Source organism: Camelina sativa, chromosome 14 (assembly GCF_030686135.1).
Source record: "Camelina sativa cultivar CO46 ecotype springtype chromosome 14, ASM3068613v1".
NCBI classification, from domain to species: domain Eukaryota; kingdom Viridiplantae; phylum Streptophyta; class Magnoliopsida; order Brassicales; family Brassicaceae; genus Camelina; species Camelina sativa.
In genome coordinates, this window is record NC_141893.1 from 16074077 (window position 1) to 16098556 (window position 24480).

General features: G+C 34.9%; 4 protein-coding genes and 1 pseudogene across 7 annotated transcripts; 4 read left to right on the top strand and 1 right to left on the bottom strand.

Annotated features, from left to right (window-relative positions):
• Positions 1–3002: 3002 nt before the first annotated feature.
• LOC109125004 (uncharacterized) lies at positions 3003–6136 on the top strand (annotated as a pseudogene). The gene is made up of 2 exons (XR_015580482.1): positions 3003–5200; positions 5282–6136. The product of XR_015580482.1 is annotated as an uncharacterized LOC109125004 (transcript).
• Positions 6137–6417: 281 nt separating this feature from the next.
• Positions 6418–8833, top strand: LOC104741807 (uncharacterized). The gene is made up of 3 exons (XM_019236176.2): positions 6418–7361; positions 7438–7799; positions 8301–8833. Exons 2-3 carry the CDS (start codon positions 7453–7455, stop codon positions 8746–8748), a joined length of 795 nt encoding a protein of 264 aa, XP_019091721.1. The 5' UTR covers positions 6418–7361; positions 7438–7452; the 3' UTR covers positions 8749–8833.
• Positions 8834–8950: 117 nt separating this feature from the next.
• Positions 8951–12080, bottom strand: LOC104741808 (protein IWS1 homolog 1). The gene is made up of 11 exons (XM_010462728.2): positions 11882–12080; positions 11144–11603; positions 10940–11059; positions 10636–10856; positions 10418–10547; positions 10268–10330; positions 10097–10174; positions 9925–10016; positions 9772–9828; positions 9516–9687; positions 8951–9324 (listed from the first exon to the last, which is right to left on the bottom strand). Exons 1-11 carry the CDS (start codon positions 11899–11901, stop codon positions 9226–9228), a joined length of 1512 nt encoding a protein of 503 aa, XP_010461030.2. The 5' UTR covers positions 11902–12080; the 3' UTR covers positions 8951–9225.
• Positions 12081–17674: 5594 nt separating this feature from the next.
• Positions 17675–20989, top strand: LOC104741809 (bZIP transcription factor 68). 2 transcript variants are annotated; one of them, XM_010462730.3, is made up of 13 exons: positions 17675–17926; positions 18201–18394; positions 18475–18534; positions 18617–18691; positions 18958–19047; positions 19137–19196; positions 19278–19447; positions 19566–19620; positions 19705–19735; positions 19840–20072; positions 20148–20225; positions 20315–20440; positions 20522–20989. In XM_010462730.3, the coding sequence occupies exons 2-13, from the start codon at positions 18290–18292 to the stop codon at positions 20612–20614; spliced, it is 1176 nt and encodes a 391-aa protein (XP_010461032.2). In that variant the 5' UTR covers positions 17675–17926; positions 18201–18289; the 3' UTR covers positions 20615–20989. The 2 variants fall into 2 exon arrangements, with proteins under 2 accessions (XP_010461032.2, XP_087341433.1); XM_087485307.1 differs by having other exon boundaries at positions 17750–17926; positions 19849–20072.
• Positions 20821–23413, top strand: LOC104741810 (UV-B-induced protein At3g17800, chloroplastic). 2 transcript variants are annotated; one of them, XM_087485306.1, is made up of 3 exons: positions 20821–21508; positions 21720–21979; positions 22470–23413. In XM_087485306.1, the coding sequence occupies exons 1-3, from the start codon at positions 21398–21400 to the stop codon at positions 23290–23292; spliced, it is 1194 nt and encodes a 397-aa protein (XP_087341432.1). In that variant the 5' UTR covers positions 20821–21397; the 3' UTR covers positions 23293–23413. The 2 variants fall into 2 exon arrangements, with proteins under 2 accessions (XP_087341432.1, XP_010461033.1); XM_010462731.3 differs by having other exon boundaries at positions 21262–21508; positions 21693–21979.
• The last annotated feature ends 1067 nt before the right edge of the window (positions 23414–24480 follow it).

Consider the following 24480-nt stretch of genomic DNA (forward strand, 5'->3'; position numbering starts at 1 on the left):
TTAAAAACATAATGTTAAACCTTTAGTAATATATTAAATTTTTTTGAATCAATAGTAATATCTTAATATTTTATCTACTGACTTATCTAATAATTAACATTTTTTATTAATAATATTTCTTTTTAGTTAGTATTAAAACTTAGTTGCATGGAAAACTCCCTCCTATGTTTCTTTCTCATTTTGGAATCAAAATCTCTTCAAAACAATGAAATAAAATTTAAAGCACTATATAATAAAATTTATAAAAAACTTAAACAACGAAATCTTGAATTTTTAATTAGGAATAATATATACATATGTATAGTACATATGGTACTTTGTAAGTTTTTAAAACATAATATTGAACCAAAAAGATACTCTAATTGATTTTTAAGTATATAAATTACTAGTGCTTATTTCTTTTCTTTTTCTAGTAACTTTTGTAATTCCTTTCTTTTATCATTTTTTCAGTCTAAAAGTTGGTTGTAATTCCTTTTGAATTATTATAACTTAAAAAAACATTATGTTGAACAAAAGATTGCTGTGATTAAATTTGAGGAAATAAACTTAGTCGTCTTAGTCACCTAGATAAATTTGAATCTTTAGTGATATCCTAAATAATTTTGAATCTTTAGTGATATTTTAATATTATATCTACTACTTATATAATCATTAACATATATTTTTAATTAAGAATCTTTGTTTTTTTTTTAAATTTAGTATTAAAACTTAGGTTGCATTGAATACTTTTTCTAATATAAAATAGTAATTTTAATATTATAATTGTGAGCAAATAAAAATTAGTAATTTATCATCTATATAAATTTAGTTTTACCAACCCGCAAATGTGGAAACTAAAACACACATTTTCATATATTGAGTAATATATATTCGTTTAAAAAAATTCAAATCACAACATATACAGAAAAATATGCATTTTATTAATTATAAGTATTATATGAAAATTCCAAACAATTTGTAATAAAATAAAATAAAGATGATAGGAGAATCATAATTTGAAATCTTAACAAAATCTTCGAATTTAGTTATTAAAAATAATTGTATTGCATACTTGGATATAAAATCTTAGGTTTCTAAAATTCTAATTGGTTTATATATATATATTTTTAAAAATAGTTAGTAATTTCGTCCATAATTTATTAGAGAAAGAAAATCTATTTTTAGATTTTTTAATATTTGATCTGTGAGTGTTTTTTATTTTTAATTAATTATATTTATTTAAATTAATTAATTAAGCTTAATTAATTTTTTCTAATGACAATTGAATGTAATTTTTTACACATTTTAAAGTTAGTTTCATATTTGTACTTCTCAATTAATATAGTAGGATATACATCCACAAAGAATAAATAAAATAGTTATAAGTTGGAAAGTTTAGGGAACTAACATTTTTGAGAGAAAAAAAAGAATTGCCATCAAACAAAAAACAAAGATACAATAAAGTATTGTAATTTTAGAAAAAAACATATTATTCAATAAAAATATCATGGTATATTTAAAATTAAAAGATAGACGTGTTATATAGAGAAACAATGTGTTTCTAACATTAAAATCATTTTTGTGCACATGCGATTTTAATAACTAATGTGTAATACAAGAAAACAACTTGTTACAAAATAAAATGGCGAACATCTAACCAAGAAAAAAGGTAATTTGACAACAAAAAGTATAAAAAAAACTTGAGATCCGTTAATGTTCCGACCTCCACTTTTCAGTGGGTTCCATGTATATTCATTGTTTATAGGCTCACTTTTTTAATAGGTTTCACGTCTTTTTATTAGATTCGTGAGCCTAACCATATCCGACGGTCGGTTTGTCATGTTCGGGAGGCTTTAAAGATTTGTTACCGCCCTTACAAATCATCACATGATCCTTCTATGTGTTTTGTCCTTGCTTGCACAGTTCCGACAACCATTTCCCAGAAGATCATCCATTCTGAGATTACTCCAGCTCAAATACGTTTAACTCTAGAATTTTCTCAAGAATCTTAACCGAAAAGAGAAGTGCACTTTCGTAACATAGATGATCAAATTAATTTTTTTAAACTTCTCCTCAAGTTTTTGAAATCAGGATGTCATAAAGATCAAAATAAATATCTTCGGGTGTTGAAAAAGAGAGAGATGACCCATCAATATACAAAGAGTTTGACCATATAAATTTGTTGAGAAAAAGAAATTAACAATAACCGTGGTAATGATAGTGGTAAGAAATTCAATCGTAGCTCCACCACAATGTCGCCGAAAGGAAGAGAGAAAGGCGGTGAAAAGAAGAAACAATGACGATTGTTGTTTTTGCGGAGTCGATTGTGACATGAACGGAAGAGACGGTGGTGTTTTGTAGTTAGAAAATAGTATGGTGGAGGTAATAATGGAAATAAAGAAGGTGATAGAAATCAAAAAGGAAGAAAAACAAGACAAACCTGAAAACTCTGACATAAAAATACTATTCATGGATGTTTAGTTTTAATTTAATTATTTTTCTTTCTATGATTACTTTGTACATCTACTCTAATATATACACACATAGACTAACATTTTTTTTCTAAGTAACTTTTGTAATTCCTTTCTCTCATCAATGTTTTTTTTTTTTTTTTTTTCCAATCTGAAAGTTGGTTTTGCTAATTCGATCACTATTATCTGCAAACTACTTTTTTTTTTTTTTTTTTTCATTTTCTTTTCAAGTCAGCTCATAGCTGTAAACAATAATAATTTTCTTGATAAAACTTCTGTAATTGACCCAAAAAAAAGGAAGAAGATACAATGTCACATCAATTGCAGTATACATCCTGCCTGCCATTAAAGCAAAGCTCCTCAGCCGCCGTTAGATCAAAAAAAAAAAAAAACTCTGTAAATTTAGAGCCGTTGTATGATTGATTATATACAATACAACATCTCTACGGCGAAGCTTTCTTTCTTATAAATAGTTTTTAAAATTTTTATTTGCTTTTTTTTTTTTCTTAAAACATTCTAATTTTTTTTTTCTTTCTTTTTCGTCTCTGCTGTTAAAGCGGGAAATTTTCTGAGGTCGACGTGCCGGTTACTTCCGCCGGAAAATTCGAAGATTCTCCGGCAATAGACTCGGCGGAGACGAAGATTTTGTGTTGTTAATCTTTTCCCCTTTGTGAATTTTGTTCTCTTTTGACCCTAGATAAAATGGATGAGTCTCGAGGATCTTCAGATCAAGAGGATGAACAAATTGTTCAAGTCAGAGAAGCTTTGATGTGTCCCGACGGTGAGAAATTCGAAATTCTACGGACGGCGAGGTTTTTAAACTACACGACGACGTCAATTCTCGACGACGGTATCTTCGAACTCCCTCTCGATGCGTTCGTGTGTAGACCGGGAGGGTTTGATCTGGAGGCGAAGGTCTCGTTTTCCGGTTGGGGATCTCCGTCGTTGAACTGGATCGAATGGGTGAATGCGATGGCTGAGTTACACGAGACGGTGTGGAAGAAATCTGGAGTTTACGAGGCGATTTTGTCGTCTAGGTATCAGATTAAGAGGCATGATGATTTGGTTATGGCGTTGATTGAGAAATGGTGTGTTGAGACGAACACGTTTATGTTCCCTTGGGGAGAAGCGACGGTGACGTTGGAGGATATGATTGTTCTTGGTGGTTTCTCTGTTACAGGGAACAATGCTTTGGCTCCGGTTAAACGAGGAGGTATGAAGGAAGTGGAGGAGAAGATGAAGGCGGCTAAGCGTGGGATCGAGGCGAATTTGGAGAAGAGATGTGGTGTTAGCTCTTGGATGAAAGATATGATGAACTCGGGGAGTGATATTGAGCATGAGGCGTTTATGGTTTCGTGGCTCTCGCGTTTCGTTTTCCCTAGTTCAGGTGATGTGTTGAGAGAGAAGTTGTTTCCGGCTGCGATTCAGCTTGCTCAGGGAGTTAGGTTGGCTCTAGCTCCGGCTGTTTTAGCTAGGATTTACGGGGATCTCGGTGTTTTGAAAGAGCATCTCAATGGTGGTAGTGAGAAACAGACAATGGTGGTGAAGTCTCCGTTTCAGTTTGTGCAGGTTTGGGCTTTAGAGAGATTCATGGCGTTGCAGCCACCAGGCCAGCCAAGTCAGTTAAAGCCTGGTGAACCACGGATAGCGCGTTGGCATCATCATGGTGGTGGTCAGGATGTGTACGGCTACCCTGAGGATATCAGAGCGGTTTTGGACTCGGCCAAAGAGAGTTTTGACTATCGTCCATACACAAAGCCTGTGAATAACTTCAAGTTCCCAAAGTTTTATGTGGAAGATGACTGTTGGGTTCGTGTAAAATCTGATGAGACTGTTGTAGCCTTTGGTCGGTGTTTGAGGTTCGCTAAACTGGTTGGTTTAGATTGCATTGAACGTTATCATCCTCACCGTGTGGCATTGCAGTTTGGTTATGATCAGGATGTTCCCGGCGTAGTTCCAGCTAGAACTGAGACGCCGGAATTGGCCTGGAAAGATTATATCCGTCCGATTGCTGATGGAATGTTGCTTTCCTGCCCGACTCCATGAGGCTGATGTAACGGTTCGGTACATTCGGTGGTGGAAGCCTTCTGTTGCGGTGTTGCAGTCTGAGGCCAAGAAAATTTCTCACATGCTTTGGGCTTCACATCCAAAGCAGAAACAAGTGACTACAACAGCGGCTGTAACAACCGAAACAAAGGCAATATCTCTTTCTCCAGGGAAGTGGAAAACATCAGCTGCAAAAGCTGAGGGAAAAGGTCAAGAAGTGGTAAAGAAGAGGGAAACGGAGACAAAAATAGAGACTTCTGTTACTGGATCAAGGATCGAGGTGAGTAGAGCAGATGGTCGTAGCCATGAAAATAGTAGCTATGCAGGGAGTCTCACAGGTTCAGAGCTAGCAACTAAGCATCCTTTAAAGAAGCCTGAATGGGTTCAGAGATCATCACCTAAACCGAAAAAGAGCCCGGATAGAAGTTCTGATAAGCCTGAATGTGTTCAGACGTCATCAGCTCGATCGACCAAGAGCCCTGATGGGAGCTCTGATAAGCCTAAATCGGTTCAGAGATCATCACCTAGATCAGCAAAGAGTCCTGATAGAAGCTCGGGAAGAGCAGCGGATGATGTTAAGGATCTTAAGGGAGCTCTCAGGGGCTCGGGGGGAACAAGGAGTCAGGGTCATGTCACGTTTCAGCTTCCTAGCTCTCCTGGGAGATCTCCATCCAAGGCACATACGTTGTCGCCAAAGCCAAGCGGTAAAATGATATGCTCTCATGTTCAGGTCTCACTGTTGATTCCCTTGTTTCTGGATTGACGTCTTGCTTTTTTTATAACAGGTTCTCCTGTCAAAAAACCAAGAATGTTACCTCGGGTAGCAGACTTAGCCAAAGGATCGAGCTCTTCTCCTCGGGTTCCAAGACATACATCCTCTGTTCCTCTTCCTCCAATGCGAGAGAACTACAGAACGCACCACAATACCACAAGCTCACGAGTTTCAAAAGAATCGAACACGTCACCAAATTTTCATGGTTCTCATTTAAAGAGGAAGTCACCAAGATCTCCTGAAGCTGTTAACTCTCGTGGTCACACAAATCCCCCAAGCCCGCGAGTTTCAAAAGAACCGTACAGGTCATCTTCTTTATCTGGTTCTCCTTCTTCAACGAGGATGAAGCAACCAAGAACTCCTGAAGCTTTCAATTCGCGTGGTAACAACAACCCCCCACACCCCCGGGTTTCAAAAGAAAAGACCACGTCCCCATCTGTTTCCGGCTCTCCTTCTTCAACGAGAAAGAAGTCACCAAGACCCTCAGAGAATGTCAACTCGTGTGGTAATTCATCATCTGGAGACAATTCTGCTGCGAAGAGAAATACTGACACAAGCATCACAGTTTCCAATCAAGAATCACCGAGAAAAACTCAACTCGGGGATATCAGCAAGGCTAACAAGTTACTGGAAGAGATGGTGACTGTGCAGGAGCAAGTTGGCGAAGATGGTGTAGTGACATATCAGATACCAAAGCAACAGTTCGAGAATCTAAGCAAAGGGGTCCATGATGTTCTACATGATCTTCAGTCGATTAAATTTGCATTGAACATACAGGATAATGATGAATTATAGATCCTCATTCTCTCAGAATCTGTCTAAAAGACCTTAAAAGGTTTCATCATCAATACAAAATAGTTTGAAATGAGATCCAAAAGCAACCCAAAAGGGATATATACAATATAATCTTTTTTTTTTTTTTTTTTTTGTGCACACACAATATAATATAAACACTGCAAAACAACGACATTTTCGAGTTTTATCTTTCGTTCCTGTCAACTAAAATCTGGGGCTAACAATTTGTACAGTGCATCAACAAAAGAACAAACATGTCACAAAAGACTTACAGTAATAATGATCAGTAACAGTGTTCGCTCCACTTTTTGACTTGTCAGATATGTTCTTGAAGCTTTCTTCAGACTTCTTGTTGTGAGGCTTTTTCTTCAAGAACAAGAGGAGCTTTTGGATTGACACGATTTTTACAGATACATATATCTGTAGATTTTGAGAATCAAAATCGAGTCAATTCAGAATCTCCTATTGTTCTTACGAATCCGGTGGCCAAATCAAGAACAAGAAACCAAAATGGTTAGAAATAGAATCAAACATAGGAATGATCCACTCAAGACTCAACGGATCCAAAGCGTTGATTATCAGATCCAGCTCCATACATTTGCCGGAGAATTCGTCGGAATACACATCGGAAAACTATATACTGTATATATTTTTTTTTCCAAAGCACTTCGTCAAATTGTGACAGGTATATATGGTAAGGTGTAAAAGAGATCTTTTGCTTTTTATTTGGTAAAGTGTTTTACTAAATGTGATTAGTTTATGGACCAAATTAAAAAGAAAAAAAACATTATCTTTGATGAGGAGAGATCAGATTCTAAAAAATGCTCTCTCATCAAAACGCATTTGACATGTGAGAGAGAGAGAGAGATGAGTTTTATTAGTATTAATCTTTCTCTATCATTGAGCTATTATTACTCTCCTCAAACCCCAAAAAAGGTTTCATTTTTAACCCTCTTTTGAGAATTTTTGTTTCTGTCCAGGTTGATCCAAATCATTACTTTCTGTGGAAAAGTTTAGATTTTTACGTTCTTCTGATCTAAAGTTTCCATTTTTGTTCTCTGGGTTTTGTTGTTTTCTGAGTTTCCTTCACGTTGAGAACAACCAATCTTTTAGTCTTCCACGGAAATTAAAATTTGAGTGAAGTTTCTACTTTCTAGCTACTTTGACCCAATCTGTTTGTTCTCTCTCTCGTTTTCATCGACGACTCTGACTTTGTTGAAGAGTTGGTTTTATCTTTGATCGAAACCCATAAGAGAAGAAGAAGAAGAAGGAATCTGATCTGCAATTTTCTTACAGGGGTATACTCTTCTCTTTGGATCATGAGTTTTAGAATCTGTAGCTTGAACTTGTTCTTATTGCTTTTCTCTTGATCAGGAATCTGAAAGACAGATGGGATCTTTCAAGGGTCATGCTTTCCCAGGTACATTGTTCTTAGTGGTTGGAGTATGGCACATTTGGAGCTCAGTTGTTCGGTTCATATCGAATCCTAGTTCATTTCGGGTTCGAGTTTGGCACCCTGTTCCTGGTTTTAACGATAGGATCAAGTACTTGGAGCTTTACGTTGTTACCATTGGCTCATTCATTGACTTGTGCATCGAGTTTTTGTACTCAACTCATCTCAAGTTCTTTGTTAATGGTGTTCTGAATCCTTCCCACATGAATGATTTCGAGCACTCTGGGATGCTTCTCATGTTCTTCATGCTCGGATTTATTGCTCTGCTCTCCGAGAAAACAAGGTATTGAATGATTGTTTAGTTGATACCATTTATGTCAATGTTAGTTAATTAGTTATAGGGTTGGAACTATTGTGATTTGAAAAGTCAAAAGTTGGGTTTTCAATGATTCTTGACTTAAATTTCGATGAAAAACGATCCTAGAAATGGATCAAGATCGTTTGATAAAATGATTCGATTATTAATAGATTCATTGAGATGCAAGATTGGTATATATCTGTAGAGTTAGGTTGGATTCTTGTTGATTTTGAGTATACAAAAGTGGTTTATTAGTGATTCTTGACTTAGTTTAGATGAAAACAATCCTAAAGATGGATCTTGATCATTGATAAATTGATTCAGTTATCAATAGATCATAAAGATTGGTATATTAGCTTTGAATTTGGGCTAGACCTTTGGTGATTTTGAGAGCTCGAAAGTTGTTTTTAGTAAATATTGAAATGGATAGAGATATGGATTTATATGAACCAATATATTCACTGTGATGCTTCATATTTGTCATAGGTTACTTCCTCTGCCACAAGAAGCTCTGTGTCTAGTTGCTGCAACAGCTTTTACAGCAGAATGTCTTCTCTTCTTCTTCCACTCCACAAGTCACAAAGGTCTTGAAGGTTATTATCATCTCCTCCTTGTCTTTCTCATCGGTCTCTGTGTCATCTCCTCAATCGCAGGAGCAATCTGCCCTACGAGCTTCCCAGTAGATCTATGCAATGGCATTGCAATGACTCTCCAAGGCCTCTGGTTTTATCAGACAGCTTTCACTCTCTATGGCCCTATGATGCCTGAAGGCTGCAGTTTAAAACAAAACTCTGTAGTTTGCAGATCAGTCGACTCTGAAGTCTCTGGAGAGTTTCTAGCTAATTTTCAGCTCTTCTCTTTGGTTCTTGCTGTTCTTGCCTGCGTTGTGGGTTCATATGTTTTTGCAGCTTCAAAATATGGAGCGAGTAGATGAGACACTTAGCAAGTAGTAATTAGAAAATTTGTTCTTTTCATTGTTACAGAGTTTCAGAAAGATATAAAGAAATTGACTTCTTTTTTTTTGCTGCATTTGTGTCTGCAAATAACAACAAGCCAATTTTGGGTTATTTAGTGTTCAAGCTCGAAAAGTAAATAGGAAGAGGCTCATTGATTTAAAGAAAATATAAACTCGTAACTTTATTGAAAATTGAAAATTCATTATCAAAATATAAGAATATTTTTTTCTGCTCACAAGAAGAAAGTGACGAACAAAGTTTTTCACCCCCCATTACATTAGAGCTCCAAGCAAACCATATATAGAAGAGTACAAATACGTATAAACCCCAATGCCTTCAAGTCTTTGACTTCACCTCGAAGACCTTTAAACACTGACCCAATCAAACTTGGAAGATAATAAGATAGAAGAGCCAGTTCCATTGTGGCTCGATGGTCCGGCCTGGTTGCAACCTCTCTATAGGTACTTGATCATACCTCGACCTTCCACGCTCACCTTCGTGGCTTGCAACCGCTTCTTCTTTGTTCCTTTTAGCTGTTGAAGTTTCTTGTTCATCTGCAATTAACACAGAGCCAGCTCAAGGGCTATAAAAGAGCAGCAATAGGTTTTTGTTTATATACTATGACAACAACGATTTTGGTTGTATACAGGTCCCAAGTCTAAATGTTATCCATACCAAATATGTACTTAAACTATATGGTGTTTTGTCTGCCATATATAACAGATAACTGGTAAAAGTATTTTACCTTGACCCGACGCTGGTCCTGAGAAACCTGTTTCGCACGGGCTCTGATCTCATCCGGGTCAATCTTGGATTGAGGACGGATCAAAAAGTCCAATGGGGTTGCTTCCGGCCTCATCGTCATTTGCCTGTCTCCCCTTGAACTCTGACCCGAAGTCAGACCCGATTTACGTTCCCTAAATATATATCAACAAACAATGACTAGTGTTAAAACATAGAAGTTCATATATCCACAAACTCAGAAGATTTTTTCTGCATACCGAATTTCCAAGTCGAAGTCACCATCTCTTGACTCCACTGTTGCTTTGTTGGTAGGTCTATGTGAACCCCAGTAGAACAAGAGAAGCTACGAATCAGTATATGAAATGTGAAAGCGAGTGAAATTGAATATAATGTAGCGTTTTGGGATATACTTCTTCACTGGTGGCCTTCTATAGGGAACTCTATCTTCATCGAGATTTCTCATGTCCTCAAACCTAGTACTCTTATTGAAAATCGGACGAGACTGCAACATCAAAGTATATAGTGAGCAAATGGTTGGAATTCGTTTCAAGCGATCGGAGCTATTGAAAAAAAGATGTTTACCCATTTATCAACCAAATCCTTAGCAAGTCGTCTGTTGGAATTAGTTTCCTCTTCAGACTTTGATAAGAACATAATGACCTGCCAAAGCCAGAACAAATTTAAGTTCCTGGCTGGGTATATAAATTCCTACATACCGATTTGTCAATTTGTATCAGGTAAATGTATCCTAACCTTTCCAAGCCCACTCTTTTTCAATTGCTCCCTTCTATCGAACTGATCCAAGTCAATTGGAAACTGCAAGACAAAGTCAGGAATGAATAAAAGAGCTAGAAAGGGTCAAAACCACGCAAAAAATCTCTTTACAGAGAAACAGGAGCCTACATCAGTAAGAACTCTTAGAATAGCTGCACGGATGTTTATATTTGGCAAGCTTCCATCTGGAAGAGGCTCAAGCCAATTCTTCAACAGAGTTAAAACACCATGGTCCAGGAATTCTGTTTGAAGCTGCTTCCTGGATAAAGAACGATTATGCGTTATTACAAAACAGATTGTTAGGAAGAGAGTGTAGTGTATAGGCTAACAGTAAATTTGCAACTTACTTTCCAAGTACATCGGTAAGAAGCGATAGTTTCTTAAGCTTGTTGATAGCAGGCTTCCCTTGTCTATTAAGTTCTGCATCTTCCTCGGCAGTGAGCTCAAGCTCAGCCATCACATTTTCAACCAAGAGAGCGACTTCAGCAGGATTTCTTTCCGTCTTTTTCTTTTTCTTCCCCATTTTGAAAAGGTTATTTACCTCATCATCGTCCTCACCCTCATCTGCCTGTTTTTTCATAACAAAAATATTATGTAACATCAAACAAAAAGCTAGATCCAGAGATTAATAATTCAAGACCCTAGTCATACCTGAGGATAATGGGTTGGAGAACGGTCTCCAGCGTTACCTCCATACCTCTCAGAAGGATCCAAACCAGTATCGTCAATGAAATTATCGTCATCCATAGTCCTAACACCTTCTTCATCATTCTATAACATAAACAAAACACTTTAATAAGATGAAAAACACAAACTTCTGTCTGCAATCTCAGAAGTATAGCCAAAGTGGTGCACCTCTGGGTTATGGGCAATAGATTTCCACATCTCATCAATCTCATCTGACTTCCTCTCGCCACGGTTTGGGAACTTATGCCTTTTATCCTTCCCACTACCACTACTACTTCGATCTTTCTCCTTCTTCCTCTTCCTACCAACCTTATCATCATAATCAGTACCACCTCTTCCTCCTCTTCTTCCTTCCATGAACTCATCGAACTCCGCATCATCCACCTCCTCATCAATCAATTCAGGAACATCGATAGTACGTTCACTAGACGATTTCTTCACCAACCTCTTCCTCGGTTTGGCTACTTTATCGTTATCATAACCATGCGTTTGTGTCCCATCAACATCCCAATCTCCCATATCATCAGCCAAGCCTTCATCAAAGTCCTGAAGTGGCTCTGTAGATGGCTCACGATCGTTTCCAATATCATCAAAGTCCACTATTGGCTCTCCATCAACATCACGGTACCTGGGAAAAAAAAATGCAAAACAATCTATTCAACACTAAAAAAAAAAAGGGTATGAATCTGAAACACAGAAGGATTTAAAAAATGAAGCTTTACGTATGCCCATGAAACAAAATACTCTTTTCTAATCAAATCGAAATCGAAATTAGAAAAATAAATCGAAGACGAAGAGATTGATTTCGGTAACCCTAGATTCAATCAAAGGGGGATGAAGCTGAGATTTTTGATCTACAAAACAAAGCTAAAAATTTCGAATTGAAGAGAAAGAAGAAGAACTTACGGATCATCCTCGAAACCCATTTAATCTCAGCTTCTAGAAATGATTCAACAGAGATAATTCACGAACTTTTTGATCTTCGAGTTGTGTCGTGAGAGGGAGAGAAGAGGAGTAAGGAAGAAAAGAATTGGGATCGTTTCTATTGAGATAATCCGACGGTCTCGATTGAAGAATGATTCGACAGTTTAGATCTCGCCACGTCATCAATTCTCACAGTAAGCATTAAATCGTATTGACTTGGTAGTGTTAACTGTTAGCAAAGTCAACTCTCCTTTAGTCAAAAAGAGACAAAAACATCTAAATTACTTGTCGTTTAAACCGACTACAAAATACTCTTGATTAGTCTTAGTAAATGTTAATGGTGTCGTCTTCAAAACCAAATTTGGGGACGTTGATAATCTATACTTAAAACACAAATTGTTAAATGTTTGTTCTAAATCCGGAAAACCGACATCGATCTTTGAGGGGGCTATATATATGCTTCTCTGGACGCATGAGAGGGCTTGGTGACTGTCCTAAGATTGATGATAACGAATTTGAATTTAAGTAATATCTTCCATTATATATACTAGGATGTCGGTGGTAACGCACAAGCTTAAAATGACTAACATTATTAATTTCACATTTCCAATGAAAACTTTATGGTAATTCTTTAACTGTATAGTATAAAAATCATAAATAATTACTAAAATTAATCAACTAAATCATTTAAATAAAATATTTGTTGCATATATAAAAATGAAAAATCAATTCAGTGACAAAGAAGAAAATAATATTAAAGATATATAAATTTAGGTTTACTGAATGATACTCAGATAATCAATTTTGAAAGATATTCATATAAAATAAAATTTAAATAATTATTCTATCGAAATTTATAAAAAAAATAATAAGAGAATCAGGGAGAAAGAGCTTATAGTTGCAACCAACTAAATTGACTAAAAAGATAAATCTACAAAAAATTAGAAATCACAATTAATTACCTAAATTATTACTTGGAAGAGATGATCAATATGTGTTAGATGAAAAACGACACCAAACAAAAGTTAGATGAATGAATCTATAAATAAAACAATCTAAAATTTTTAACAAAGATGAGTGAATTAATGTTGATTAATAAATTGAAAGAAAATAATACTCATAATTTTTAAATTTGAAGATGTTAAACAATACTCAAAGAACAAAAACTATTTTCAAGGTCCATAAACATATATATATAAACAAAGACGTGTAAAACAAAAATGTGTGAAATCTAACAAATGTAAACATTGAAAGCTGGGAGTACGACGAAGAAACACAATTGTTGGATCAAAATATTAAAACTTTTAAGATCATTAACAAATCTAAACAATTAGATGAGATAACAAAAAAAAACTCATCCGCTATATTTAAATTGACCCCTAAAAGTGAGTTTGCTATAATATATAAACATATAAATCTATGAAAAAATAGAAATCACAATCAATTACCTAGATTAATATTTGGAAGAGATGATCGATGCGGGTATAAATGGAAAACGATACCAAACAAAAGTTAGATGAATGAATCAATATGTAAAACAATCTAAATTTTAACGAAGATGAGTGAATCATGTTGATATATAAATTAAAAGGTTGATATATAAATTAAAAGAAAACAATACTTATAATTTTTAAAACTTGGAGGTGTGAAATAATACTCAAAGAAAAAAACTCTTTTCAAAATCCATAAATTGAAACATTCCCAGAAAACAATAATACTCAGAAAACAATAATACCTCATCTTTCATAAATTGCACCTATTAATTTTTACACATTTTTGTTTCACACCTCTATGTTCAAAATCATCTTTGTAAGTTTAAAATTAAAATAATACTCAGACAACAATAAAATTTAAACTTGTTTTAATAATCCATAAAAATCTATATATAATAAATAAAGAGATATAAAATACAGAGTTGTAAAATATAGAGGTGTGAAACAAAAATATGTAAAAATTAATAGGTGTGATTTTTGAAAAATGAGGGTATGACAAAAAAACACGATCATTGGAACAAAAAAAATTTGCAACTGTTATGATCATTTATAATTCTAAACCGTTAGATGAAATAACTCAAACTTTGCTTCTTCGGTTACATATTATTTTTATTAAATTTACTAATAATGTAATGAAAATTAACATGAAACGGTAGCTTCTATTCCTAATGACAACTATTATTAAACAATCATAGAGTAAAAAGGGGATGTATATAACAAACCCTTCCAGTTGAATATCTAAAGTTATTCTCTCATTTCCATTGCTTGAATATTCGTTCATCATTTTTTATCGGTTATAACTCCGATAATATCTGTAAAAAGATAGACAAAATATATTATTTAATATTATAGACATTTAGAATAGGTTTGTAAATTCAAGTATGATAATGCTCAATGCCTCAATCTATTAAAAAGCGACATGGGGTGTCTTATTAAGTTCATTTTTATTTTCACACAACCATACAAAAATTAAACATATGTATGCCATCATGACACATGTATAATGCTATTTTTACTATTTTCTATATTATTATTAAGAACTTTGTGTTAGAAAATTTCATATGCCACTGAAGCACTAACGTAACTTATTAAGAAAGTTCATACCTTCAAAACGAATATTTTTATCTGATATATCCATGAGTTCATCATAACTACGAAAACTGAATTTTTCTGAAGAAATAGAGAAAGTATCATCTTCTATCTGGGATATATTTGAATGGTCGTTCAACCGTATAGTAAAAACATGGTCGGAAATTTTATAATAATCTACGGCTCGCCATACTTCCAAATCATTGAGAAAATATATGGTTCCTTCGATTAAATTTTGTAAGTAACGATCAATATATCGTTTATAAATTGAACCCATAATAGTTGTTGTATCCTATAAAAAAACTTAGTTTAGACGCACGTAATAATCATATGTTAAACATTTTTAAAAGTAACTTGTATGAATGTTATAAGTTACCTTCTCATCCAGAAGAAGAAAATTCAAACTAATAATTTTATTTCCATTTTTTGGATTTCTGAATTCCCATTTTCGTATTACCCTTCCTAAAATGCGTTGCTGTCCACGTTTCATTTGCAGATTTGATAAATATTTATACGGTGGAATTTGTGTAGTTAGGTTGAAGTTGCTGTAGAAAAGACTAATGGAATAGTGAGTTTTGTTCTAGTAACTTTAGAATATTAATGTATATATATATAATATCTAATAGTCATGATTGAAACGATGTACCTTTTTAAACAGAGAGTTGTACCTTTTGGTCGTATGGTTTCATAACTGACCGTTGTGTAGTACTATACTAATCACCTATTACGTCACTTCACTAATTTTATCTTGTGTCTTTTTGGCAACGGATAATTTTTATCTTGTTATCACGATGTATTATTTTTGTTTTTAATGAGATGAAATAAGTTCCCGATTTGGATTAGTCTATTTGCATACATATTTTAAACATAATTAAGCTACCCGATTTGGTTAGACGGTTTATTTCTGTTTGATTTATTTATTGGGAAAACATTGGTAAATACTATAATGTATATTAAAATAAGTTCACTCATTATCACGTCGAATTTAAATTGAGTTGTATCTGGTATAAGTAAATCAAAACCTTTGCTCGTACATCAGATGGTCGTAACTCTTATGTAAATTGCCACGATGGTGAATGACGTGACGATGATTTTTTTGGTCGCTCGCCTCAATCCCGTGACAAGAAAAAGTACAGCCCATATATTGATCTCACGTCCTTTCCTTTTGTTAATCTACTACTTTAACTTGAAGAAATTAAAATTAAGTGTTATCTTGAGTAAATTATCTAACGGACAATATAAGACAAACATATCAGTTAATAAAAACAAAACTTTTCCTTAATCTATAATCTATATATGAGAACGAAATGGAGGAGAGAACAAAACCAATTTTTCGGAATAGACACTAACAAGTTCATAAAAATACCTTGATATAGAAATTGATGCATGTTAATTTAAAAACACTCCAATAAACAATTCTTTGAATTTATTTTTTATTTTTAAAAATACTCTGATAACAATAAATTCGAAACTTGTTTTGGTAATCTATAAAAGTTTATAATATATAATAAAAAGAGGTGTAAAACATAAAATGTGAAACAAAAATGTGCAAAAATTAATAGATGTGATTCTTAAAAGATTGGGGTAAGACGAAGAGATAGAAAAGTTAAAAGGTGTGATTTTTGAAATATGGGGTACGAGGAAGAGACACGATTATTTGAAGGAACAAAAACTTGCAACTGTTGGAATCATTAATAAGTTTAAACCGTTAGATGGAATAATAAAACTAATCTCAACCATTGGATTAAAGATGACACGAAAAAGTGGGTTTGCTATTATATATAGATGCTTTCACAGGCTTCACTAAAAAAAGACTTAGGGACTGTTAAGAGTCTTCATAATTGTTTCTCTTAGGAATGCAAATTATGCAATATTGAAATCATCAACACTTAAAATATATTTACGAATGTAATATTGAATATAGCATTCAAATACCCTCTTCCAAAACATACACATACTATACTAGAATAGAGTCAGACAGTCCAATAAATGCGTCGACTTGATCCTTTGGAGTTCAACCAAATAATGAAAAATGTGTATATATATGATATAGTTTTATTAGTTGAGAATTTCATATATCATATAAGGTTGAGTCAATATTTTATCTTCATATTATACGAAAAATGAAAAGAAAATTGTTTGGAAATGTATAAAAAAGAAGTAAGTAAATAGGTTTGTTAAGTTGTCTTCGATTTATTGCTAGTGTTCAAATCTTGGTCCCTCATGCATGTGTGTCTTTATTTTCCATGATCTCTCGAGGTCCACGAAACAATGTTAGGAACGACCATGAGACACTAAAACAAGTTTTGTTGATATGAATCGTGATTGTAATAGCTTAACCTCTTAAGTTGGTGCATTGGAGGCTATAACTGAGGATGCTGGTCGTATAGCTGGAAAGAGGATATAAGAACATTTTTGGTTCCATATTAACAGGTAAGAATTTGCTCCACAACACCGCATTGGGCTTAATCATAGTTGTCATCCATATCTCTACCTTCTACCTTATATGCATATGATCCCTGATATAACACCGCGAGTTTCTCTTCTTTAACACAAGATAGTCTTCCCATCTGTCCAAAATCATGTGAAAACGGTATAGAAAGAAGCTCTCCAAATTTCTCTCTTGTAATATCAAAAGCGAGTAAACAATCATACCCTTCCATTACTTCCCTTGCATCAAAAGATAAGCATTCCCATTTAAAGATGCGCTGGACTGATAACATTTTAACTCTTTTTTGGAATTGATAATTGGTTCAGTTTGGAATTAATTTTATGGAATATAAGCCAACCAAAAATTCTGAGTATCCAAGGATCTGAACCGAACTTTTTATTCGCGTTAATTCGGTAGCTTTTTTTTGATAGCCCAAAAAAAAAATATTGAACCGAATAACCCGAATTAACCGAATGCCCAGGGCTAGTAAAAAAGTATTTAAAGTAAAAATTTCGTTTATATGAATTAGTGTTCACGGAGTCTTTGTTTTCGTTATGATATTTGAGTCGTTGTCATATTTATGAGTGGTTTTGATACGATACGATATTTCTGATAAGAAATAGGTCGTCGATCAGATCCTAACAAATCTAGGAACTTTCATCATACATTTTCATCTTGAAGAGGTTAAAGCCTCTACTCGTTAAGTTTTAACTTTTACAAATGATATAAAATGTGGTTACAAAAATGTTGTTCAGAGATTTACAGGGTTAATTTCATAAATAAGATAAAGATTTGGGTTTACTTAAAAATAGTATATTCCCTGTCAAGGCCACGCAGCTTCCTCCTCCTCCTCTTCCCCGTCAGAAAACACGACACGACCAATCACCGAAAAAACTCTTAACATTCTCTCTTTTGATTCTCTCAAATCTCACTACCAATTTCTGCAAATCTTTTTTTGCTTCATTTCACGTATCTGGGTTTTGCTCAGATTGATCAAACATTGCAGATCTCCAGGTAAAGTTTTTACCTGTGTCTAGTTTCAATTCCGTTTAAATAGATTCTAAATTCAGACTTTAGATTTTGGGGGTGTAATTCTTTAGATTTTGTGTTATCGTCTCTTATTTTGGTTCCTCCAGCATTGTTAAGTTTAAAAGTTAGGTTTTTTTTTTTTGGAATCATGAGATAAAAATGTGACCTTTTTTAGCTTCTGGGATTATCAGTTGAATTGCTTAGGAACTGTATTGGTTCAATGTTTTAGTTACCCAACTGTGTGACATCTAATTTGCAGGATTTGTTAGGTTTGAGAACTTGTTCTGGTTTTTGTGTGAAGAAGCGTTCACCGGTTGGTTAGAAGTTGGTGAATGTGATCAAGGGTTAATGGGTAGCAGCGAGATGGAGAAATCGGGTAAAGAGAAAGAACCTAAGACTCCACCACCTTCGTCTTCTTCTTCTGCTCCTGCTGCCGCTGCTGCGACTTCACAGGTTTGAATTGGTGTGTAAATTTGGTATAGCAAAGTGTTTCTTTTAGTGTTAAGGCTTTGATGTTTTTTGTTTGTTTGTAGGAACCACCTTCTTCTGCTGTGAGTGCTGGAATGGCTACTCAAGATTGGTCGGGTTTCCAGGTCTAATACGAGATTCCTTTGTCTTTCTTGTTTGTTTGTTGCATTTAGGTGTTATGTGGCTCATGCGTTTCTTGTTGAACAGGGTTTTTCTCCGATGCCACCTCATGGCTACGTAGCATCAAGTCCTCAACCTCACCCTTATATGTGGGGCGTTCAGGTAAATCCAATTGTTTTCCTCACCTAATCCGGTCTAGATGATTTTAACTTTAAGCATTCTTTGGAGCTTCAGGGGATTACTTGACGATTCACAGAACTTTTGCTATTGATATTTGCGTACTTGGGATATAATTTTGATCGCTTGTCTAGATTTAATTGAGATTAGTTTTTTTTTCAAACATATATAATTCGTTAGGTTCTCCATAGCAATTGTGCTGAGTAATGTTTGTAGCATCAATTCAAGACATTGTTTTTCTCTTTTTGTAGCATATGATGCCTCCTTATGGAACACCTCCTCATCCGTATGTTGCGATGTATCCTCCAGGTGGCATGTACGCACATCCTTCATTACCTCCGGTACTGTTACAGTTTTGGATCTTCGGTTATGTACTCAAAATAGTGAATGTTTTTGTAGTTTCTGTTAACATGTTCTTTAGCTGCAACAGGGGTCGTATCCATATAGTCCCTATGCAATGCCTTCTCCTAATGGAATGGCTGAAGCTTCTGTGAGTTTTCCCTTCTATCATTTTTTTTTTATTAGAGTTTGGGTCAGATGGGATCTTGTTTGAGGAATGTTTTCGATTCAGGGTAATACTGGGAGTGGTCTCGAGGGTGATGGTAAACCATCTGATGGGAAGGAAAAATTGCCAATCAAAAGATCAAAAGGAAGCTTGGGGAGTTTGAATATGATTATAGGAAAGAACAATGAAACTGGAAAAAACTCAGGAGCATCAGCTAATGGAGCTTGTTCTAAAAGGCATGTGACTTCATATTTGTTTGAAAATCGTAATCGTGTTGGCATACTGAATACTTATGATTGCTAGCAATGATAATGTTATTGAATAGATTTGTCTGATTTGTTCACGGTTTAACAGTGCTGAAAGCGCTTCTGATGGATCAAGTGACGGAAGTGATGCAAATTCACAAAATGTAAGTTTGTAGCAATCCATTAAATCATTACGTTGGATTACATATGGAAATGAGCGTTTATGGTCATGGTATTGATTTTTGTAGGACTCTGGCTCTAGACACAACGGGAAGGATGGTTAGCTAATATAACTTTTTAATTCTCATCTCGTAACATGTTATGACCTAAAATGTTAGAATCTGCTTATTTAGAGATTGCTCTTTCGTATTTCGTATATTAAGGTGAAACAGCTTCAGAGAGTGGTGGTTCTGCTCATGGACCACTCCGTAATGGAAGTAATCTACTGGTGAGCCAGGCCGTCGCGATCATGCCAGTGTCGGCTACAGGTGTTCCAGGCCCGCCAACAAATCTAAATATCGGAATGGACTATTGGAGCGGTCATGGGAATGTTCCTGGAGCAGTTCCAGGAGTTGTAGTAGATGGTTCCCAATCACAGCCATGGTTACAAGTTTGTGTAAGTGTCTCCTCTTCTTACTTCTCTTTTACGGTTAATTCAAGCAGCTTGTTAACTGTTTTGGTGAATATTCAGGATGAGAGAGAGCTTAAGCGACAGAGACGGAAGCAATCCAATAGGGAATCTGCTCGTAGATCCAGGTTGCGTAAACAGGTATATATCATAAAACATATATCTTGAAGCCGCTCTAGCGTCATGCCTATCGAGTATGAATGATCAAAACCTTTTCTGTGTGTGTTAAGGCGGAATGTGATGAGCTAGCACAACGAGCAGAGGTTTTGAATGGAGAAAACGCAAGTCTTAGAGCAGAAATTAACAAGCTTAAAAGCCAATATGAAGAGCTTGTTGCTGAAAATAGCTCTCTCAAGGTAAAGATAAGAAATTACAATAATTTGCGTTGAACATAGATTTCAAGAGTTGATGTTTTACCTCATAACGCGTACTTGCAGAATAAGTTTTCGTCAGTCCCGTCACTGGAAGGAGGAGAGTTGAACAAGAATGAGCAAGAACCACAGAGAGGCGCACGTCAGGATGTTGCGTAGACCACTCTGTAGTTCCTTCAACAACAACTCAGCCTGACCGAAGAACAGCAGCTAATTTAATTTTGGGAACCAGATTTGGTGTGGTTTCTTTAGTGTTTTATAAGCTTTGCCTTTGATGGTGCGTTCAAGTAGGAGGAAGCAGGAATAATAAAAAAAAGGATAGAGTCTCATCGTTAACAAATTGTGTATATTTTTTTTTTTCCTTTGAGATTTTCCACTTTTGTTTTGTCTCCAAAAACTGGACTACGCATTGTGTATAGCGATTGCGTTTGGGTCTATCTAGAGAAACGCAAACGCAAATGTTCATCTTTAGAAAACCAGTTGTTTGTAGGAATGTTAAATCAGTCAATAATCCAAATTTTCTCTTTTTTTTTTTTTTTTTGTGTGGCTTTTTTGATTTGATTTTTGTTCTGAAGTTTGAAAATTCAGGTTTAAGTGAGTAATTTTTTTTTTCAATTATTATTATTATTAATTTTTCTAATTTTGCTGTTGAAATTTTTAGGCTATTTTCATAAATTTTTATATGGTATGGAATGTTCTTATTTTCATTTCTAGATTGTTTTTAGATATTTATACGAAATAAAGTTGTCTTATATATATTTTTTTTTAAAAACACTATTTATGTAATTATTTAACTATTTATATCCGTACATTATTATTATTTTTCGGTTTTTGACATGAGCCACAATTTATTTCGTTCGTAGTCTCTCTCACAATCTTTTGGGATACGTTTCTCGGAAAAAAAAAATCAAATCAAAAAAACCAAAAAAAAAAAAAAAAAAAATGCAAGCCATCGGCAGCAGCGGCCATGGCAGGCTTTGCTTCAACCACTCTCTCCACTCTCTCTCCTCCAAGTTCCTCTCTCCTTCTTCTTCTCCATCCCTTCTCCCTCAGGTAAATATTATTATTATTATATTACTCTCTCGTTTCCCGGAATTTGAATGATTCACTACTACGATTTGAAGAAGATGAGTGATGAACCAAACCACTCAGTCTCTTGGATTTGATGTCTAAATCTTAATTCCACTTCTTGTTTTTTTTTTTTTTTTTTTTTTGCTTTCGTTGTGTTAAATTACAGAGATGCCATTCGTTTTGTGTTCCGAAGCTTGGAAGTACCACTGAGAGTGGCCGAGGAAGAGGTGTGACTGTGAGAGCTTTAGGAGAAGAAGAAGAAGACTCTAATGAGAACTTTGCTCCGCTTGCTCCTGTTGAGCTTGAATCTCCTGTGGGACAGCTTTTGGACCAGATTCTTAGAACTCATCCTCATCTTTTCCCCGTTACTGTCGATGAGCAGCTCGAGAAATTCGCCGCTGGGAACGAGACTCTTAAATCTGTTTCGTCTTCTTCACAAGATATTCTCTCTAAGTAAGTCTTCTTTTGCTTACAACATATCACACTTTGGGAATAAATCTCTTACAGTGCTTAAGTATAGAACCTAGGCTTAGATCCTGTATTGGTTGAGTCTTCATATAGGCTCCATACAGCTCATTGATGTTTTGGGAATAAGTCTCTTGCAATGCTTTAGGGTTTAGGCGCAGTACCTTAGGGTTAGATAACGTATTGGTGGAGTCTACGTGTTAGTTTCATTCTGTTTCGTTGGATGCATAAAACTTACTGAAAATGTGGGAATATGTTTCTTAATTGCAATGCTTACAGAACCTTAGGCTTAGAGCCTCTATTGGTTGAGTCTTCATATTAGGCTCCATCCTGTTTTGATCACTAGTGAGATATATCTTCACTAGTAATGAGCAATGCAATTTCACCAGTCTATATGTGTAGGCTCTATTCGATTACATTCATTAGTAATGAGCAATTTTTCAGATCGTTTCTTCCTCGTTGTGTGCTTGATTTGCAGGAGAATATCTGAAGTTAGGGACAAGGACAGACGTAAAACTTTGGCTGAGATCATTTACTGTTTAGTGGTACAACGGTTTGTGGAGAAAGGGATCTCTATGATTCCTCAGATTAAACCAACTTCAGACCCAGCAGGACGGATAGACTTATGGCCAAACCAAGAAGAGAAGCTCGAAGTCATTCACTCCGCGGATGCATTCGAGATGATACAGAGTCACTTGTCTTCAGTTCTTGGAGACCGAACAGCGGTTGGTCCTTTAAGCTCTATAGTTCAGATAAGCAAAATCAAACTCGGGAAACTCTACGCTGCTTCCGCCATGTATGGCTATTTCCTTAGAAGAGTAGACCAAAGATACCAGCTCGAGAGAACCATGAACACACTTCCAAAACGGCCTGAGAAAACCAGGGAACGTTTCGAAGAGCCCTCGCCTCCTTACCCGTTATGGGACCCGAATTCCTTGATCAGGATCCAACCAGAGGAATATGACCCCGATGAATACGCCATACAAAGAAATGAAGATGAGTCATCGTCTTATGGGTTGAGATCATATGTTACGTATTTGGACTCGGATACGCTTCAGAGATATGCCACGATACGCTCTAAAGAAGCCATGACTCTGATTGAGAAGCAGACGCAAGCGCTCTTTGGGCGACCAGACATAAGGATACTCGAGGACGGTAAGCTTGATACTTCCAACGACGAGGTTCTGTCTTTGAGTGTCTCTGGACTTGCGATGTTGGTTTTGGAAGCTGTGGCTTTTGGGTCTTTCTTATGGGATTCAGAGAGCTATGTTGAATCCAAATACCATTTCCTCAAGGCTTGAGTTTAGTCCTCCTTGACATTGTACTTTTTGAAAGTAGTGAATGAATGTAAATGTTAATGTGTCATGGGAAAATTGTTAACGACTCATATTTGTTAAATTGAATAAACTACATTTCAAAACATTAGATTAAAATCAAGCATATATATTAGCTCAATTTTAAATCTTCTTCTGACCCAAAAATTAAATTACATAAATAGAAGGTAAGAAACTTTCTCATTTTTATCTTAAGCTTAAATTCTGGAAAGTAGTTATACACCACTTCAGGTTTCAAATCCCAATTATATACGATTTAAATAAATGAAACTTTTTTGTAATGAAACATCATTACATTAGTATATCTCAACTTGGGGACACGGTACCACAAGCGCACAAAACTTGCATAATAATTAATCTACAAAATCATTATCATTATCCATACAGATAAGTATGGGAGATGATTACATGGCATACCCTACCATATGCAGTTCTCCTAACCAATTGAGTCATATCTTGTGTGTTTGTAAGTTAACCACATTATTATTGGTTAAATATCAATTTCCAATAATTTTGTTAGAGAAGAACATCCTCAATTATTGTAATGTGGATTGTGTTTGTACTATATATGGATCAAGAACCTAGTGAGTTATACATATTATATAATAAGCATCTTCGAATAATGTTCCTTAATCCTTAGCTTCAATTTTAAGGCATCTTTTAAATCGATTTATGTGTACACATTAACTTATAAAATTACTAACAATCCAAATAACATTTTCTCATTTAGCCCATATATATATATATTTTTTTTCAAGACACTATTGTTGCCTAAATCCTCATTGGTTTCTACAACACTACACAGAGCTATACAACCTGAAATACAGATTATGCAATTATTAGTTATCAGCTTAAAATAACAACAATAAGGGTAATTATAGTGGAGATGCTAAATAAACTATTTCGTTAGTAATGATGGCATCCACGTGCAAATACTCTTGTATAAGGTCAACCCTCTATAGAAGATGATGCAGTTGAGTCTGTCTACCTTATTCAATACCTCAAAGACTTTCACATTCTTCTCTAATTGGTTGATGATTGATGAACCTTGTTTTTGGTAATTTCTCTATTTGATCCGTTTCTGTATAAATATCACAATAGCCAGCCAATATGTTATACATAGTACATTGGTTTGTTTTGGAATACAATTATATT

Coding starts and splice junctions, on each gene's coding strand:
- LOC104741807 (XM_019236176.2), top strand. CDS start 7,453: ATGGGATCTTTCAAGGGTCATGCTTTCCCAGGTACATTGTTCTTAGTG. Junction 7,800..8,300: donor CTGCTCTCCGAGAAAACAAG/GTATTGAATGAT, acceptor TATTTGTCATAG/GTTACTTCCTCTGCCACAAG.
- LOC104741808 (XM_010462728.2), bottom strand. CDS start 11,901: ATGGGTTTCGAGGATGATCC. Junction 11,060..11,143: donor CTATTGCCCATAACCCAGAG/GTGCACCACTTT, acceptor TTTATGTTATAG/AATGATGAAGAAGGTGTTAG. Junction 9,325..9,515: donor AGGACCAGCGTCGGGTCAAG/GTAAAATACTTT, acceptor TGTTAATTGCAG/ATGAACAAGAAACTTCAACA.
- LOC104741809 (XM_010462730.3), top strand. CDS start 18,290: ATGGGTAGCAGCGAGATGGAGAAATCGGGTAAAGAGAAAGAACCTAAG. Junction 19,197..19,277: donor ATGGAATGGCTGAAGCTTCT/GTGAGTTTTCCC, acceptor TTTTCGATTCAG/GGTAATACTGGGAGTGGTCT. Junction 19,621..19,704: donor GTGATGCAAATTCACAAAAT/GTAAGTTTGTAG, acceptor TGATTTTTGTAG/GACTCTGGCTCTAGACACAA.
- LOC104741810 (XM_010462731.3), top strand. CDS start 21,398: ATGCAAGCCATCGGCAGCAGCGGCCATGGCAGGCTTTGCTTCAACCAC. Junction 21,509..21,692: donor CTCCATCCCTTCTCCCTCAG/GTAAATATTATT, acceptor GTTAAATTACAG/AGATGCCATTCGTTTTGTGT. Junction 21,980..22,469: donor TCACAAGATATTCTCTCTAA/GTAAGTCTTCTT, acceptor CTTGATTTGCAG/GAGAATATCTGAAGTTAGGG.